This window comes from Ranitomeya imitator, chromosome 2 (assembly GCF_032444005.1).
Source record: "Ranitomeya imitator isolate aRanImi1 chromosome 2, aRanImi1.pri, whole genome shotgun sequence".
Taxonomy (NCBI): Eukaryota; Metazoa; Chordata; class Amphibia; order Anura; family Dendrobatidae; genus Ranitomeya; species Ranitomeya imitator.
The window spans coordinates 688,159,692-688,177,473 of record NC_091283.1 but is presented as its reverse complement, the minus strand read 5'-3'; the positions used below and the strand labels follow the sequence as shown (position 1 = coordinate 688,177,473).

Genomic DNA, 17,782 nt, shown 5'->3' with positions numbered 1-17,782 from the left:
GTTTCACCTGGTGCCGCTTCCACGGTTACCTTCTGCACGGGACTTGGCAGCGTTGTTTATAAGACACATTTTCTGCCTACACAGTATGCCAGACAAAGTTGTCAGTGACTGGGGTCCCCAGTTTGCGTCTCGGTTCTGGAGAGAGCTTTGTCGTTTACTCAGCATTGAGTTAAATCTCTCTTCAGCATATTATCCCAAGATGAATGGATTGGTAGAGAGGACCAATCAGACCTTGGTCACATATTTGCGACATTTTGTTTCTGCCTGGCAGGATGACTGGGCATCCTTGCTACTGTGGGTGGAATTTGCGCTTAACAACGCCGTAGCCGACTCCACTGGTCAGACTCCATTCCTCCTTAATTATGGTCAGCATCCACGGGTTCCTGTGCCTATGCCCGTGTCTTCCGCTGACTCCAGGGTGGCAGACCGGGCTGTGGAGGCATGGGACATTTAAGACCGCACTCAGGATGCCGTCCGGGCCTCCAAGGAGAGAATGAGGTCCTCCGCCGATGCACATTGGTGCCCCGCTCCAACCTTTGCTCCTGGTGACTTAGTGTGGCTCTCAGGCTTCAAGTTGAGTCCACTAAGTTTGCTCCTCGCTACTTGGGACCTTTCAAGGTCCTCGAACAGGTTAGCCCTGTGGTCTACCGTCTGGCCCTTCCTCAACTCCTAGGTATCACCGACACCTTTCGTTGTGTCCATCTTAAAGCCTGTACATGTGTCCCGGTTTTCCGAGTCATCTGCCGGGACATCGGGTTTGTCTTCAGGCGATAACGAGGTAAATACTATTTTGGGGTGCAAGGTGGTATGTGGGAAAAAGTTTTATTTTGTGGACTGGAGGGGTTATGGCCCAGAGGACAGGTCCAGGGAGCCTGTTGAGAATATTCGAGCTCCGCTGCTCATTGCTGCCTTCGAGCGTAGCAAGGCCCAAGGAGGGGGGGGGGCATGTTAGAGGTCGAGTTCCCGTCTCTGAACAGGGGGAATCTTGAACCACCTCCACTGCGGTCTCCCATTCTTCTCCAGCTGCAGTGGAGCCTGCTCAATGGAGATGTCGGTCCCAGCGTCTGGCTCAGCCTGATACTGTGCGGATGGTTTCTGCTGCTTTCCCAGGCTCAGCCATTGTAGCCAGTACTGGTCAGCAGCGAGCAGACGTCTCTGGGACTAAGTCCTGCTTTTTCCCTTCTGAGCATGCCCAAATAAGACCTCTCATTGGAGGTCAGGGGTCACAAGCTCAGGTACTGCTGCAGCTTCCATTGGTCCTCTAGGAAGGTCCTGAAGTTGCTCTGGTATAGTAGCATCTTTCATTGGTCCTCTAGGAAGGTCTTGAAGCTGCTGCAGCTAGAAAAGGTTTGCATGGCCGCACGGCCATGCGCTAGTATCACTTCGTGTTCTGAGCTTGCTATTTGTGGTCGCGCCTGTATGTGGATAGGGTTTGGCTGAAATAAGCCCCTAGAATACCGGCACCTTCGGTGAGGCGTTTGTATGTATGTATTCAGGACTGGCTAATAGCCACTAGAATTCCGGTTCCACCGGAGAGGAGTGTTTGTGTGCTTCTCTGTGTGCGTGACCACTGACTGCCATAAGCTCAGCAGTTAGCTGTGTTCCTATGTGACGCTAACAGGGCACAGCATGTTCTTTTCAGTGCGACTCAGTGAAGTAACTGATGCTAAATTTTATGGTAAGGATGCAGCAGAGGTTTTCTCCTCATGACTGCAGATGAGCGAACTTCTTCGGAAAAAGTTTGTCAATCTCAAATTCGGCACAAACCTTGCACATTTGGATACGTGTTCGGATTCATGAACATTTTCCTCAAATTCTGCAAAATTCGGAAAGATCGGAAAATTATCACGTTTCCACTAATGCTTTTGTTAGGACTCTGGCTAGGACAGTGATGCTGTATAATGAGTGAGAGGGATGTGTTATTCTTTTTTTTATTAACTTATTTTGTGGAGATTCTGTCAGCCAATCAGGGCACAGAAACCATCTACAACGTCCAGACACTTGTGCCATTGGCTGGAGAGAGAGAGAGATATCTACAGGGCATGCTCAGTGTAAAAAACCCAGAATCGGTAGCCGGATTCACACATTTCACCTCACGTTTCATCCGTTTATCGCCGGAACCGTCGCTGTGCATTTTTTCGCTGGACAGCAAAAACGTTCCTCAGTACGTCTTTCCCGTCCGATGGAAAACTAATTTTGGATGGATCCAGCAAAAAACAGATGAAACGTTAGGCCATCCGTCGCAATCCAGCACTAATGCAACTCTATGAGAAAAAACGGATCTGGCCGGAAAATAAAACGGATCCTTTTTTTCAAAATTTGCTGGATTGTGCCTGACGGCAAAAACCTCATGTGTGGAAGTAGCCTAATAGCGTAGTGAATCTGCTGCTGCAAGTAGTCAGATAGTTAGCTAGGTGGTTTATTCTCACCTAGAACCTGTGTAAATTTGGTCTTCCAGCATATAAATCTGGAGTGCTAATTCTGTGGTGCAGCCACAAGTCGCCACTTTAGCATATAGAGTGATAATGCTGCTGATTACAGAGACTAGTCATCACTTCAGCATATAAATCCATGATGCTGCTAATTCTGTGGTACAGCGACCAACCACTGGTCCACATTTCAGCATCTAAATCTTTTGTGCTAATTCTGTGGTCCAGCCACACTATCTCAGCAAATAAATACTGATTGTTCATTTAGTGTCTGGTGACTGACAGGTCTGGACCTATGGTTGTAAAACAACTGGTAAAAAGAGGGAAAGGATATATCCAACATGAGGGGCAAAAAGCAAGGTTGTGTTGGGAGGGGGGATAGGTGTGATTTTCGAGGTGTACGTGGGTTAGGTGGTAATGCTGCTGAAAGCTATACTGAACAAACATCAGCTCCTCCTATCCAAAGACAACTAACAATTTCTGTTACTGCACAAGCTACTTGACTACCTTTCTTTGGCAGACACATAGCGGTACGCCTTGTAGATGAGGTCCAGAAAGTGCATGTGGGGTGCCCGCTAGGGCCATGGGGTACTCTGGTACAGTTAAAGGGATGGTCACGGCGGCGGTGACCTGGTTCTTGGCCCTGGGCGTCCAATAAAAGGGGTTAAGGTGTAATGGAAAATAAAGTCTAAAGTTCGTGACCCCACCTGTGGTACTCGGCCAGAGGTGGCCGACACTGCTTAAAGGGGTCCACTGGGGCTGATGGTATTGCAGCAGAGTTGGTATAGCTCCCCACAGGTAGAGCTTGGTCCCCAGGGCTCCCAGTGGATTTGGTAAGGGATGATTGATGTTGTGGTGCAAGAAATAATTGGAGGACACAGGATTTGCAGTCTCTTTACCTTTTACTGGGGAAATTGCAGTCCAAGGCACAAGTTACAGGTGATCTTGAAATCCGGGCAGCCTGAAAATGGTTTGGAATCCCCCTAGCCAGGTGAGGTTGGAAACCTTCCTTTCTGTGCTGAATTCTAGGTTCTTGATGCTTTAGATTTCCTCAAGTCCCTCTCTCAATCTGTCCCTCAGATAAAAACACTACCCGCATGGCAGGCAACTCGAGACTTTTTACAGGTGTCCCTCTCTCGTGGTGACTCTGGGCTCTAATCTGTTGCTGTGCCTTCAGGTGTAGTTGTGGCCAGGAGACCTGCAATCTGCTGCCCTCCGGTTTCTGCTGTGGGGCATGCAGTTCCCACACAAACTCGGACCCCGGTGTCTGGTTTCTTGGCACTTTCTTCTGGGGTGAGCCCAATCGCAGCTCCAGGCCCCAGTCTCTCTCCTCTTGTGCTACCTCTCCCTTCACTGCCTCACACAGACTGCTGTTATGAAAGGCAATTCAGTATCACAATGGACATGGAGGTCAGAGCACATACAGTGATCTGACAATAACCCAAAATAATAGAACGACCTCTGAGACGTGGGAACTCTGCAGACCGCAATCCCTGATCCTCTCCAAACACAACTAGAGGCAGCCGTGGATTGCGCCTAACGCTACCTATGCAACTCGGCACAGCCTGAAAAACTAACTAGCCTGAAGATAGAAAAAATAAGCCTACCTTGCCTCAGAGAAATACCTCAAAGGAAAAGGCAGCCCCCCACATATAATGACTGTGAGTAAGATGAAAAGACAAACGTAGGGATGAAATAGATTCAGCAAAGTGAGGCCCGATATTCTAGACAGAACGAGGATAGGAAAGATAACTTTGCGGTCTACACAAAACCCTAAAGAAAACCACGTAAAGGGGCAAAAAGACCCTCCGTACCGAACTAACGGCACGGAGGTACACCCTTTGCGTCCCAGAGCTTCCAGCAAAACAAATAGACAAGCTGGACAGAAAAAATAGCAACAAATAGCAAAGAAGCACTTAGCTATGCAGAGCAGCAGGCCACAGGAATGATCCAGAGAAACACAAGTCCAACACTGGAACATTGACAGGAAGCATGAATCAAAGCATTAGGTGGGGTTAAGTAGAGAAGCACCTAACGACCTCACCAGATCACCTGAGGGAGGAAACTCAGAAGCAGCAGTACCAGTTTCCTCCACAAACGGAAGTTCCCAGAGAGAATCAGCCGAAGTACCACTTGTGACCACAGGAGGGAGCTCTGCCACAGAATTCACAACAGTACCCCCCCCTTGAGGAGGGGTCACCGAACCCTCACAAGAGCCCCCAGGCCGACCAGGATGAGCCACATGAAAGGCACGAACAAGATCGGGAGCATGGACATCAGAGGCAAAAACCCAGGAATTATCCTCCTGAGCATAACCCTTCCACTTAACCAGATACTGGAGTTTCCGTCTTGAAACACGAGAATCCAAAATCTTCTCCACAATATACTCCAATTCCCCCTCCACCAAAACCGGGGCAGGAGGGTCAACAGATGGAACCATAGGTGCCACGTATCTCCGCAACAATGACCTATGGAAGACGTTATGTATGAAAAAAGAATCTGGGAGGGTCAAACGAAAAGACACAGGATTAATAACCTCAGAAATCCTATAAGGACCAATGAAACGAGGTTTAAACTTCGGAGAGGAAACCTTCATAGGAATATGACGAGAAGATAACCAAACCAGATCCCCAACACGAAGTCGGGGACCCACCCGGCGTCTGCGATTAGCGAAACGTTGAGCCTTCTCCTGGGACAAGGTCAAATTGTCCACTACATGAGTCCAAATCTGCTGCAACCTGTCCACCACAGTATCCACACCAGGACAGTCCGAAGACTCAACCTGTCCTGAAGAGAAACGAGGATGGAACCCAGAATTGCAGAAAAATGGCGAAACCAAGGTAGCCGAGCTGGCCCGATTATTAAGGGCGAACTCAGCCAAAGGCAAAAAGGACACCCAGTCATCCTGATCGGCAGAAACAAAGCATCTCAGATAGGTTTCCAAGGTCTGATTGGTTCGTTCGGTCTGGCCATTAGTCTGAGGATGAAAAGCCGAGGAAAAAGACAAGTCAATGCCCATCCTACCACAAAAGGCTCGCCAAAACCTCGAAACAAACTGGGAACCTCTGTCAGAAACGATATTCTCTGGAATGCCATGCAAACGAACCACATGCTGGAAGAACAATGGCACCAAATCAGAGGAGGAAGGCAACTTGGACAAGGGTACCAGATGGACCATCTTAGAAAAGCGATCACAGACCACCCAAATGACTGACATCTTTTGAGAGACGGGAAGATCTGAAATAAAATCCATAGAGATATGTGTCCAAGGTCTCTTCGGGACCGGCAAGGGCAAAAGCAACCCACTGGCACGAGAACAGCAGGGCTTAGCCCGAGCACAAATCCCACAGGACTGCACAAAAGAATGCACATCCCGCGACAGAGACGGCCACCAAAAGGATCTAGCCACTAACTCTCTGGTACCAAAGATTCCAGGATGACCAGCCAACACCGAACAATGAACCTCAGAGATCACTTTATTTGTCCACCTCTCCGGGACAAACAGTTTCTCCGCTGGACAACGATCAGGTTTATTAAACTGAAATTTTTGCAGCACCCGCCGCAAATCAGGGGAGATGGCTGACACAATTACTCCTTCCTTGAGGATACCCGCCGGCTCAGATAAACCCGTAGAGTCGGGCACAAAACTCCTAGACAGAGCATCCGCCTTCACATTTTTAGAGCCCGGAAGGTACGAAATCACAAAGTCAAAACGGGCGAAAAACAGCGACCAACGAGCCTGTCTAGGATTCAAACACTTAGCAGACTCGAGATAAGTCAGGTTCTTATGATCAATCAATACCACCACGCGATGCTTAGCTCCTTCAAGCCAATGACGCCACTCCTCGAATGCCCACTTCATGGCCAGCAACTCTCGGTTGCCCACATCATAATTCCGCTCAGCAGGCGAAAACTTCCTGGAAAAAAAAGCGCATGGTTTCATCACTGAACAACCAGAACCTCTCTGCGACAAAACAGCCCCTGCTCCAATCTCAGAAGCATCAACCTCGACCTGGAACGGAAGAGAAACATCAGGTTGACACAACACAGGGGCAGAAGAAAAACGACGCTTCAACTCTTGAAAAGCTTCCACAGCAGCAGAAGACCAATTGACCAAATCAGCACCCTTCTTGGTCAAATCGGTCAATGGTTTGGCAATACTAGAAAAATTGCAGATGAAGCGACGATAAAAATTAGCAAAGCCCAGGAACTTTTGCAGACTTTTCAGAGATGTCGGCTGAGTCCAATCATGGATGGCTTGGACCTTAACAGGATCCATCTCGATAGTAGAAGGGGAAAAGATGAACCCCAAAAATGAAACCTTCTGCACACCAAAGAGACACTTTGATCCCTTCACAAACAAAGAGTTAGCACGCAGGACCTGAAAAACCGTTCTGACCTGTTTCACATGAGACTCCCAATCATCCGAGAAGATCAAAATGTCATCCAAGTACACAATCAGGAATTTATCCAGGTACTCTCGGAAGATGTCATGCATAAAGGACTGAAACACTGATGGAGCATTGGCAAGTCCGAATGGCATCACTAGATACTCAAAATGACCCTCGGGCGTATTAAATGCAGTTTTCCATTCATCGCCTCGCCTGATTCGCACCAGATTATACGCACCACGAAGATCAATCTTGGTGAACCAACTAGCCCCCTTAATCCGAGCAAACAAATCAGATAACAAAGGCAAGGGGTACTGAAATTTAACAGTGATCTTATTAAGAAGGCGATAATCTATACAAGGTCTCAGCGAACCATCCTTTTTGGCTACAAAAAAGAACCCTGCTCCTAATGGCGACGATGACGGGCGAATATGCCCCTTTCTCCAGGGATTCCTTCACATAACTGCGCATAGCGGTGTGCTCAGGCACGGATAAATTAAACAGTCGACCTTTTGGGAATTTACCACCAGGAATCAAATTGATAGCACAATCACAATCCCTATGCGGAGGTAGGGCATCGGACTTGGGCTCATCAAATACATCCCGGTAATCAGAAAAGAACTCTGGAACCTCAGAAGGGGTGGATGACGAAATTGACAAAAATGGAACATCACCATGTACCCCCTGACAACCCCAGCTGGACACCGACATGGATTTCCAATCCAATACTGGATTATGGGCTTGTAGCCATGGCAACCCCAACACGACCACATCATGCAGATTATGCAACACCAGAAAGCGAATATCCTCCTGATGTGCAGGAGCCATGCACATGGTCAGCTGGGTCCAGTATTGAGGCTTATTCTTGGCCAAAGGCGTAGCATCAATACCTCTCAATGGAATAGGACACTGCAAGGGCTCCAAGAAAAACCCACAACGCTTAGCATATTCCAAGTCCATCAAATTCAGAGCAGCGCCTGAATCCACAAACGCCATGACAGAATATGATGACAAAGAGCAGATCAAGGTAACGGACAGAAGAAATTTTGACTGTACCGTACCAATGGTGGCAGACCTAGCGAACCGCTTAGTGCGCTTAGGACAATCAGAGATAGCATGAGTGGAATCACCACAGTAGAAACACAGCCCATTCAGACATCTGTGTTCTTGCCGTTCAACTCTGGTCAAAGTCCTATCGCACTGCATAGGCTCAGGTTTAAGCTCAGGTAATACTGCCAAATGGTGCACAGATTTACGCTCACGCAAGCGTCGACCGATCTGAATAGCCAAAGACATAGACTCATTCAAACCAGCAGGCATAGGAAATCCCACCATGACATCCTTAAGGGCTTCAGAGAGACCCTTTCTGAACATAGCTGCCAGCGCAGATTCATTCCATTGAGTGAGCACTGACCATTTTCTAAATTTCTGGCAATATACCTCTATCTCATCCTGACCCTGACAAAGAGCCAGCAAATTCTTTTCTGCCTGATCCACTGAATTATGCTCATCGTACAGCAATCCGAGCGCCAGGAAAAACGCATTGATATTACTCAATGCAGGATCTCCTGGCGCAAGAGAAAATGCCCAGTCCTGAGGGTCGCCGCGCAAAAAAGAAATAATAATCAAAACCTGTTGAACTGGATCACCAGAGGAACGAGGTTTCAAGGCCAGAAATAACTTACAATTATTTTTGAAACTCAGAAACTTAGTTCTAGCTCCAAAAAACAAATCAGGAATAGGAATTCTTGGTTCTAACATAACATAGTTAGTAATAGTAACATAGTTAGTAAGGCCGAAAAAAGACATTTGTCCATCCAGTTCAGCCTATAAATATAAATATAATATAAATATAAACATAGATTTCTGATCAATAGTGTCTTGAATCTTTTGTACTCTTGCCGAGAGCTGATCCACAAATGAAGACAGACTTCTAATGTCCATCGCTACACCTGTGTACTGAACCACCCAAATGTCTAGGGGAAAAAAAAGACAAAACACAAAGCCAAGAAAAAGAAATGGTCTGAGAACTTCTTTTTTCCCTCTATTGAGAATCATTAGTACTTTTGGCTTCCTGTACTGTTATGAAAGGCAATTCAGTATCACAATGGACATGGAGGTCAGAGCACATACAGTGATCTGACAATAACCCAAAATAATAGAACGAGCTCTGAGACGTGGGAACTCTGCAGACCGCAATCCCTGATCCTCTCCAAACACAACTAGAGGCAGCCGTGGATTGCGCCTAACGCTACCTATGCAACTCGGCACAGCCTGAAAAACTAACTAGCCTGAAGATAGAAAAAATAAGCCTACCTTGCCTCAGAGAAATACCCCAAAGGAAAAGGCAGCCCCCCACATATAATGACTGTGAGTAAGATGAAAAGACAAACGTAGGGATGAAATAGATTCAGCAAAGCGAGGCCCGATATTCTAGACAGAACGAGGATAGGAAAGATAACTTTGCGGTCTACACAAAACCCTAAAGAAAACCACGCAAAGGGGCAAAAAGACCCTCCGTACCGAACTAACGGCACGGAGGTACACCCTTTGCGTCCCAGAGCTTCCAGCAAAACAAATAGACAAGCTGGACAGAAAAAATAGCAACAAATAGCAAAGAAGCACTTAGCTATGCAGAGCAGCAGGCCACAGGAATGATCCAGAGAAACACAAGTCCAACACTGGAACATTGACAGGAAGCATGAATCAAAGCATTAGGTGGGGTTAAGTAGAGAAGCACCTAACGACCTCACCAGATCACCTGAGGGAGGAAACTCAGAAGCAGCAGTACCAGTTTCCTCCACAAACGGAAGCTCCCAGAGAGAATCAGCCGAAGTACCACTTGTGACCACAGGAGGGAGCTCTGCCACCGAATTCACAACAGACTGCCCTCTAACTCCTCCTCCAGACTGGAACTTATAGGGAAGCTACCATGAAACCAGGTCTAGAGCTCCCCCTTCTGGCCTGGAGTCAGAAAAGTGTTGTATATAAGTGTTACCGGTTAAGGGGATCCCTTCTCGCTTTGAGGCATGGTATCACCCTCCCCAAGAGGCAGGCAATACCACTGTGACAACCAGATTCCTGGGGTGTCACACGTTCTCCAGTGGATGTAAGTGCTGCATCAAGTGACCTCTCCTCCTCTTCCTGTACCTTAACAACATAACATCAGACACAGTACAGTACTCAGAAGTGGCAACCCAATTACCCTTGTTTCCCCTGCTTCACAACTCTGCAACTACCCAACTGACTGTGGGGAACCACAGATCAGCGAGTCTGCAGAGTAAATAACACATTCTTTTCCAGGGGCATCAGATATCTGCTCCAAAGATTCACAGACTCAAAACACTAAACAAATCTGCACCGATACCCACATTTTTTTTTCAGTTGGATCCGGGCCGAATGAGGTAGGGTCCGAGCAGAATACACGCCTTCATCATCAGACGTTAACCACTGGGGATAGAGGAGATCCTAATGAGACTCAGTTATGGGAATCTCACAGCGCTAAAATGCAGCATCCTGGGCCTCGCCAACCACTGGTCAGCCCATCAACGGCATCTGCTGCATCTTCCTCCATCACTATGTCAAGTGTTCTCACACAGGTCTCCGGCCACAGAACCTACACTTGTTTACCCATTACAGTCGAGGTGAATGAGAGTAAGAGTCCATCAAAAGTTACAGAAGTGCTTTTGATTTTTCACCAATTTCAGACACCAAGCAACCACATCTTTCTCAATCTACCATAATATCTACACCGGCACCTCACTCACAGTTCGGCACTTTGCCATGTACACCTTACTCCACCCTCTCTCAGCACAGCAGCCAGCCCTCGGTATTGCAGTTGTGGTCATGTAAAACATTATTTCCTCCTACTCATGAGAAAGCTAAGAGCTTGAACTTCACCATCTCCAATCTGTTGGCCACAGAAATGCTGCCTTTCTACCAGTTGGATACAGAAGGTTTCTGAAAGCTGATGGCTGTCGCAGTCCACCAGTACCACTTGCGCAGTCGCCATTAATCCTCTAAGAAAGCTGTGCCTGCACTACACCAGCATGTCGCACACAATATCACCCATTCCTTGAAAAAAATTATTATGTCTGACAGGGTGCATTTGACCACTGACACCTGGACGAGGAAGCATGGCCAGGGGCATTCATCTCACTGACTGGGCAATGGGTAACTCTAGTGGCTGTGGGAGCAGGTAGGGTAGAGGCTGGAATCCCCAAGGCTTGTGTGACTAACCTCTGAATTTAACACTTCCTCCATGGTTTCTGCCTACTACACCTCTTCTAGGGCCTCCACCTGCGGCCTCAACCTCTCCCTTAATGAGACACACATTCCAACAGTGCAGAGAGAATGCCTCCCCTCCTTCCGTACTGTGCAGCCAGGGCTCACCGGAATCAGGCAGTATTTAAATCAATATGCCCTGGAAATGGCAGTCACATAGCACAAGAGTTGTGGATGGCTATCAAGATCGAAATTGAGAAATGGCTGTCTCGACTGGAGCCAGGGAAGGCCGTGTGCGATAACGGTGTGAACCTGGTCGCAGCTCTACACCGGTGCAACCTCACACACATGCCTTGCATAGGTCACATACTCAATCTGGTAGTATTTCTACCCCACTCTCCTTGCCTGGATGCATTGCTGCAGAAAGCATGGTTGCTGTGTGCTCACTTGCACCGTTCGCACCCCAGGGGTCATCGCTACAGAGGTCTTTAGGCCTACCTGTTAACCGGTTGATATACGATGTGCCGATACGGTGGAATTCCACTCTGCACATGTTGCAGAGACTGTGGCAGCAACGACGAACACTGGTGCACTACGTCACTTTGCATATCCTGGCCCAACGCAGTACAAACATGCAAATCATGCTTGCAGAGAGGACACAGATAAAGGATCTCTGCACCCTTGTGAACAGTTTTGAAGTGCCTACTAAGATGGTTAGCACTTTGAATAGTTTGCGAGTGGAGCTGGTGGTCCCAGAGCAAGAGGAGATAGCAGAGGAGAATGTGGAAAGGAGACCAATATTTCTAAGTTTAGGACTATCGCCGCACAGGTGGGTGCCATGAGAGGGTGGATTACAGCGATTGATAGGGGTTCATTGTACGACACAAACTGTTGATGAATATGCAGGAGTCGAAGAACAAATGGAACAGTACGAGGAGGAAGAGTTGATAGGCGAGCAATAGTCAGGAGGTAAAGAGGATAATGATCCCCTCTATGTTGTCCATGGTTGGCGGGACAGGATGGAGGAAGCAAGCTTGAGTGTACCTCATGAAAGTGCTCAACACATGAGCGACTTCTTGCTGCACTATCTGCAACATGATGCCCATATTGTTAGGATTAGAAATAGTGCTGACTACTGGGTTGCCATTAGCAACAGCAGCAGCTTAAGTGGCAGGAGCAATTTCTGTGAGTCATTTCACACATGGTTTTAGACCATCCCTTGCACCAGCAGAACAGAGTACAAGTCTTATACATATTGAACCAGTATCACAGGAGTGCAGGAGTATCTCAAGCGCAATATTAATGCCATCAGGCGGATTTGGACCCTTTTGCATTTTGGTCTTCAAAAATGGAAGAGTGGCCTGAGCTCGCCATTCATGCCTTGGAGGTTTTGTCATTCCCGGCAACTCAGAACATGTCATCATCACTTCTGCTGGTGTCCTGATGAAAAAGCGCATCCGGCTATCACGTGAAATTATAGATTGCCTAACATTCATCAAGATGAACAAGTCATGGATCTCCAATGACTTTTGCATTCCAGTGGAAGACTGGGCAGACTAGGCAATGGTGCAGTTTTGCAGTCTGTAACACCTTTGTCATGGCTTCTGTGGCTCTGTTGCTGCTGCTGCTGATATTGCTAACAAGTGCCTTGGTGGCGCAACAGTTAGAAGGTGTATCCATTGCTGTTACTTTTATTATTTGCCTTTTTGTTCTTTTAAGCACCTAATATTTGTCCTATTCCTCTTCCTTTTCCGTCCTCCCGAGTCACGAGAAGCCAATTTTTTGTTAAATGGAGACTCATATTTGGGTCTCCTTGTTGCATTCTACCTGTAGTGGCAGGGGTCTCCATTTCGTGGGTTGCATGTAATGGAAGGGGTCTCAGAGCACCATTATACTGTTTCTAATCTTGGGAAATTGATGCCACTTTAGTGGTGTGTGCCAGTATTTTTTTGAAATGTGGAGACTCCAAGTTGGGTTTCCATTTCCAGTGGGTTGCCTTTAGTAGAAGGGGTCTCATTGGAAATGATTGGACTCCAAGTTGGGTCTCCTTCATGTGTGTTGTCTGAATTTAGTAGGGCTCTCAGAGCACCAGGCCTACACTTGTCATTTATCTACCTGTCACTGATCAATATTTAAGCAAAAAATGTTGGTCCAAGCTCTGGCCAATGCATCTATGCTGCACAATTATGCTATTTATACTCTGGGTCAATTGATGCTACTTTTCCTGGTGTCTGCCCCTAATGTGAGCTGTTTTGGCAGCTTTTGCCCCCCTGAAGATGTTGTCTATGCGTTTGGTTTTGTCTCCCATTGAATTCAATGGGGTTTGGATAAGTTCAGCAAACATTGGGAAGTTCACCAATCTGAACCAAAACAAACCGTAAGAGGTTAATTCATCTCTACTGATGACTCTTCCATGAATGCCATATTTGTGCAGGTGTCTCTGAACAGTAGAACAATGTACCACAACTCCAGGGTCTGCCAAATTTTTCTGAAGGCCTTTTGCAGTCAAGCGGAGGTCCTGATTAGCCTCTCTAGCAATCCTACGAGCAGCTCTCACTGAAATTTAGGTTGGTCTTTCAGACCTTATCTTTACCTCCGCTGTTCCTGTTAACTGTCATTTCTAAATAGCATTTCAAAGGAAAGGGCAGTTAAAAATGCCTTTCTATATTCTTATAGCCTTCTCCTACTTTTTGGGCCTCCACCTTTTTCATTTTTAGACTGCTAGGCAGCTGCTCGGCATGGCTGTTGTTTTTTCACACAAGATTAGAGGAGGCTGGGTTCTTATGAAGTTGGTAAATTTGCATCAACTGGCCTTTCTTAACGGAAAAACAGTGAACAAGCCATAACCCTAACAGGCTAATTAATATCCGAAACCTTGCTTAAAGTTATCTGAGCACACAAAGCTCCAAGGGTGCCTATTTTCCTCTTTGTAATTTTTAATATGTTAAAATTGACAATATATAATACTTGGTTTGCCTAAAATACCAAGGAAATGGGTCATCTTTGATTTTAGACTATTTAGAGATAATTTCACCTTAATCTTGCTTAACTGTTCACAATAGCAGTAATTTTGATAAGGGGGGCCCAAACTTTTATATGTCACTTTACATGCCTATATAGTCAGCTGAGGATGATTGATCCTTCTTCCAGATTTGGGTTTGCTGTCCTGCTGCTAAATAAATTTGGAATCAGTAAGATGCCTCCCTGATGATATTGCATGATGGGTATTTATCTGCATTTATTTCTCAAAATTGAAGACACAATTAATCAAACTTTCAAGAAACTTCCACCATGCTAAACTGTTCCTTGCAGACACTCATTATTGTACTATTGCTGAACTAAGTTTCCTTGGCCTACCACTTCATCTACATTCCTCAACTTTGCCCATTTCTTGATGCTTCTGTCTAGAACAGCATATTTTGAAATCCCAGTCTGCTTTGAAATCTTTTCCAGAAAGACATGCAGTATAACTACATTGTGTCTTGTTGCTGCACTCAGTCTTGTCAGGGAATATGACATGAAACTGACTTCTACGATTTCACTATTGGATTAGTAATGAATAGGTGTCTTATTGACACCTCTCCATTACTAAGCCTGCTTGATATCACCTTTCAATACAAATGTGACATCAACCCCACAACAATTACCCCACTTGCCACCACTACAAGGCAAGTGGGAAGAGCAAGGCTAAGTGCCGTTATTGGCGCATCTTACAGATCCACCTTTTCTGGGGCAGCTGAGTGCTGATGTTTTTAGCCATGGGGGCCAGTATCCATGGTCCCTTCCTAGGCTACAAATATCTGCCTGCAGCTGTCTGCATAGCCTTTGCTGGTTATTAATTATGGGGGAACCCCACATCATTTTTTGGGGGGGTCCCCCATTTTAATAGCCAGTAAAAGCTAATTATCCAGCTGGGAGCTGATAATAATAGCCTGGGAAGCTCCATGAGTATTACCCCCTTCCCAGGCTATAAAAATCCGCCCCTAGTTGCTGGCTTTCCCTCTGCTGGTTTTCAAAATTGCGTGGGAGCCCACACCATTTTTTTTACAATAAATATTTGCTTATTAATTAAATACATGACCAGTAATTTGCACACACACTGTATTAATTGTATTGATCACACACATCTATATATCTAACTAATCTGCATGGATTTACTGTATGTAAACCATGTCTCCTATCCTGACGGCTCCTGCAGTGATTTTGCACAAGCGGGCAAGTGAATTATCAGCTTTTCTTCTATCTATCTCTCTATGTAATATAAATATATATATATATATATATTTGTCTAAGGGTTTTTCCGTCTGTCTGTCTTTCTGTCTGTCTGTCTGTCCTGGAAATCCTGCGTCTCTGATTGGTCGAGGCCGCCAGGCCTGGCGGCCTCGACCAATCAGCGACCGGCACAGCGACGATAATGTCATAAAGGACGTAGACATCCCGCGTCTCTGATTGGTCAAGGCCGCCAGGCCTCGACCAATCAGCAACGGGCACAGCGACGATGATGTCATAAAGGACGTAGAAATCCCACGTTTCTGATTCAGCGACGAGCACAGTATCGACGTAGATGTCATAATGGTTGCCATGGCGATGATGATGTCATAAAGGTTGCCTCGACCAATCAGCGACGGGCACAGTCTGCCGCGAATTCTGGAATCATCATTGTCCATATACTACGGGGACATGCATATTCTAGAATACCCGATGTGTTAGAATCGGGCCACAATCTAGTATATATATATATATATATATATATATGTGTGTGTCACTGACGTGTGTGTGTATATATATATATATATATATATATATATATATATATATATATATTCTATGTGTATATATCTTTTCTATCTTTTCTACTATAACCTGTCAGTGTGATTTTTACAGTAGCGGCGTATGAATTGCCATTTTTTTCAAAGGACACCGGTGAGAAGAAAACGGACAGCACTCGCATGGTGCGAGTGCTGTGCGTTTTTTTCGCAACATGTTGCGATTTTTTTATCAGTCCCATTTCAGCTGAGAAAAAAATCGCAGATGAGATGTCACCCATTGAATAACATTGGTCCGAGTGCAATCCAATTTTTTATCGGATTGCACTCGTCGGTTTTTCTCGCAAGTGAGTATGAGCCCTTAGCATAATCCTAAAATTCCCTGACTTAGTGTACGTAGAATAATTGATGCTGTTCTGAAGGTAAACTGCAGTCACACTCTGATCTATATTTTTCTTCTCTTTATTATCTTTGCATTTTCAGTTGCAAAAAGAAAAATATTACACTTTTATTTTTAAAAGCATTCTTCATTTTTTCACACCTGCCTAAATGTTTTCCGCGCTGCTGTAAGTGCTGCATAATAGTATAAGTTTGGATATGCTTTTGGCTCACAGCCATGTAAGATTGGATGCATGTTGCTTAGAAGACAACCTTCCTATGGAAATGTCTGGTTTCTCCAACATTTTATGTCTGGTATCCTCTTCCATTTTTAAAGTCCTTTGCCTTCAATAACTTTGAGTTTAATGGGGTTTCATCAGTGTCGGACTGGGGTGACAAGGGCCCACCAATAACATTGATTGGGGGGGGGGGGCTACTTTTCACCTGCATGCAAATATTATGCTACCTTCATTCACAAATTTACCTACAGTATATCTCTATATGATAATAAACTGGGTACTTTTCTGTACAGAGTGAATCAAGTGAATTATGCCAAGTACTGCCTATGCAGTGGGGTTGCAATACCAGAAAATATCTGATCACTTCAGTCACTGAAGTTATAACCACAAGTGTGATAAATGTTTGTGTACACACCATGCAAACTAAAAACATAACAGTGTGGGTCAGGTTGTGTTAGCCAACATTGGTAAATAGGCTTCAATGTAGTCACAGTATTTTGTGTATTTTATTGTTTCATTCATGTATCTCATGAATTGCTTAAACAATTACCCTACTTTAATCCGATTTTATCTCTATAAAGGTACTCCCTGAACACCTTTCATTATTACACATTGATGATCTTCATGTATTTCCAATGCTCTACAACTCATGTTTTATTCTGTCATCCAATACAGACTCGCAGTGAAGCAGCCATGACAGTTCTAAGTGGCCATGTAGTTGTCTGTATTTTTGGAGATGTCTCTTCTGCACTCATTGGGCTTCGAAATTTGGTAATGCCGCTCAGAGCCAGCAACTTCCACTATCATGAACTGAAGCCGATAGTATTTGTGGGCTCCTTGGAATACCTAAAGAGGGAGTGGGAAACATTGCATAACTTTCCAAAAGTTTCCATCCTGCCTGTAAGTAAGAGGCAAATGTCAAGGTGCTGTTCCAAAGGCTTTCATTATTTAATGTCTTATTAATCTATCTCGATGTACAGTATAATGTGATATTTAAAGTGAACCTGTCACGTTGAAATACAGTCCAAGCTGCAGGCCATATGAGATAGAGTAGGTGATCTGTAACCTGTGTTTTCTTCATTTATAACTGCTTACTCTGGGCTTTTCAGGTGTGTGGTTGGTCTTACTGAGTAACAGTCTTCCTTCTATATGTGTGCAAGAAAATGTAGCTGTCAATCACTGATAGAACCACCTACTTGACTGAAAATCTCAGAATGAGCAGAGATTAAAATGAATAAACCCTAAGTTATACTGAATATTTCTCATAAGTCTACATCAATCTGCTCAGCTCCTCCTGCTCGGTGCCATGTTGTCCGCAGCTTAGGCAACATTCTCAATGTGACACGTTGATTTTA

General features: G+C 45.4%; 1 protein-coding gene across 8 annotated transcripts in view; it reads left to right on the top strand.

Moving 5' to 3' along the window:
- KCNMA1 (potassium calcium-activated channel subfamily M alpha 1) overlaps positions 1-17,782 on the top strand; it is a 1,262,580-nt gene that overhangs the window by 1,138,592 nt on the left and 106,206 nt on the right. For all 8 annotated transcript variants that reach the window (XM_069753065.1, XM_069753070.1, XM_069753069.1 and 5 more), the window contains one exon: positions 17,103-17,327. In XM_069753065.1, coding sequence (XP_069609166.1) covers positions 17,103-17,327 — 225 coding nt within the window. The remainder of the gene's footprint in view (positions 1-17,102; positions 17,328-17,782) is intronic.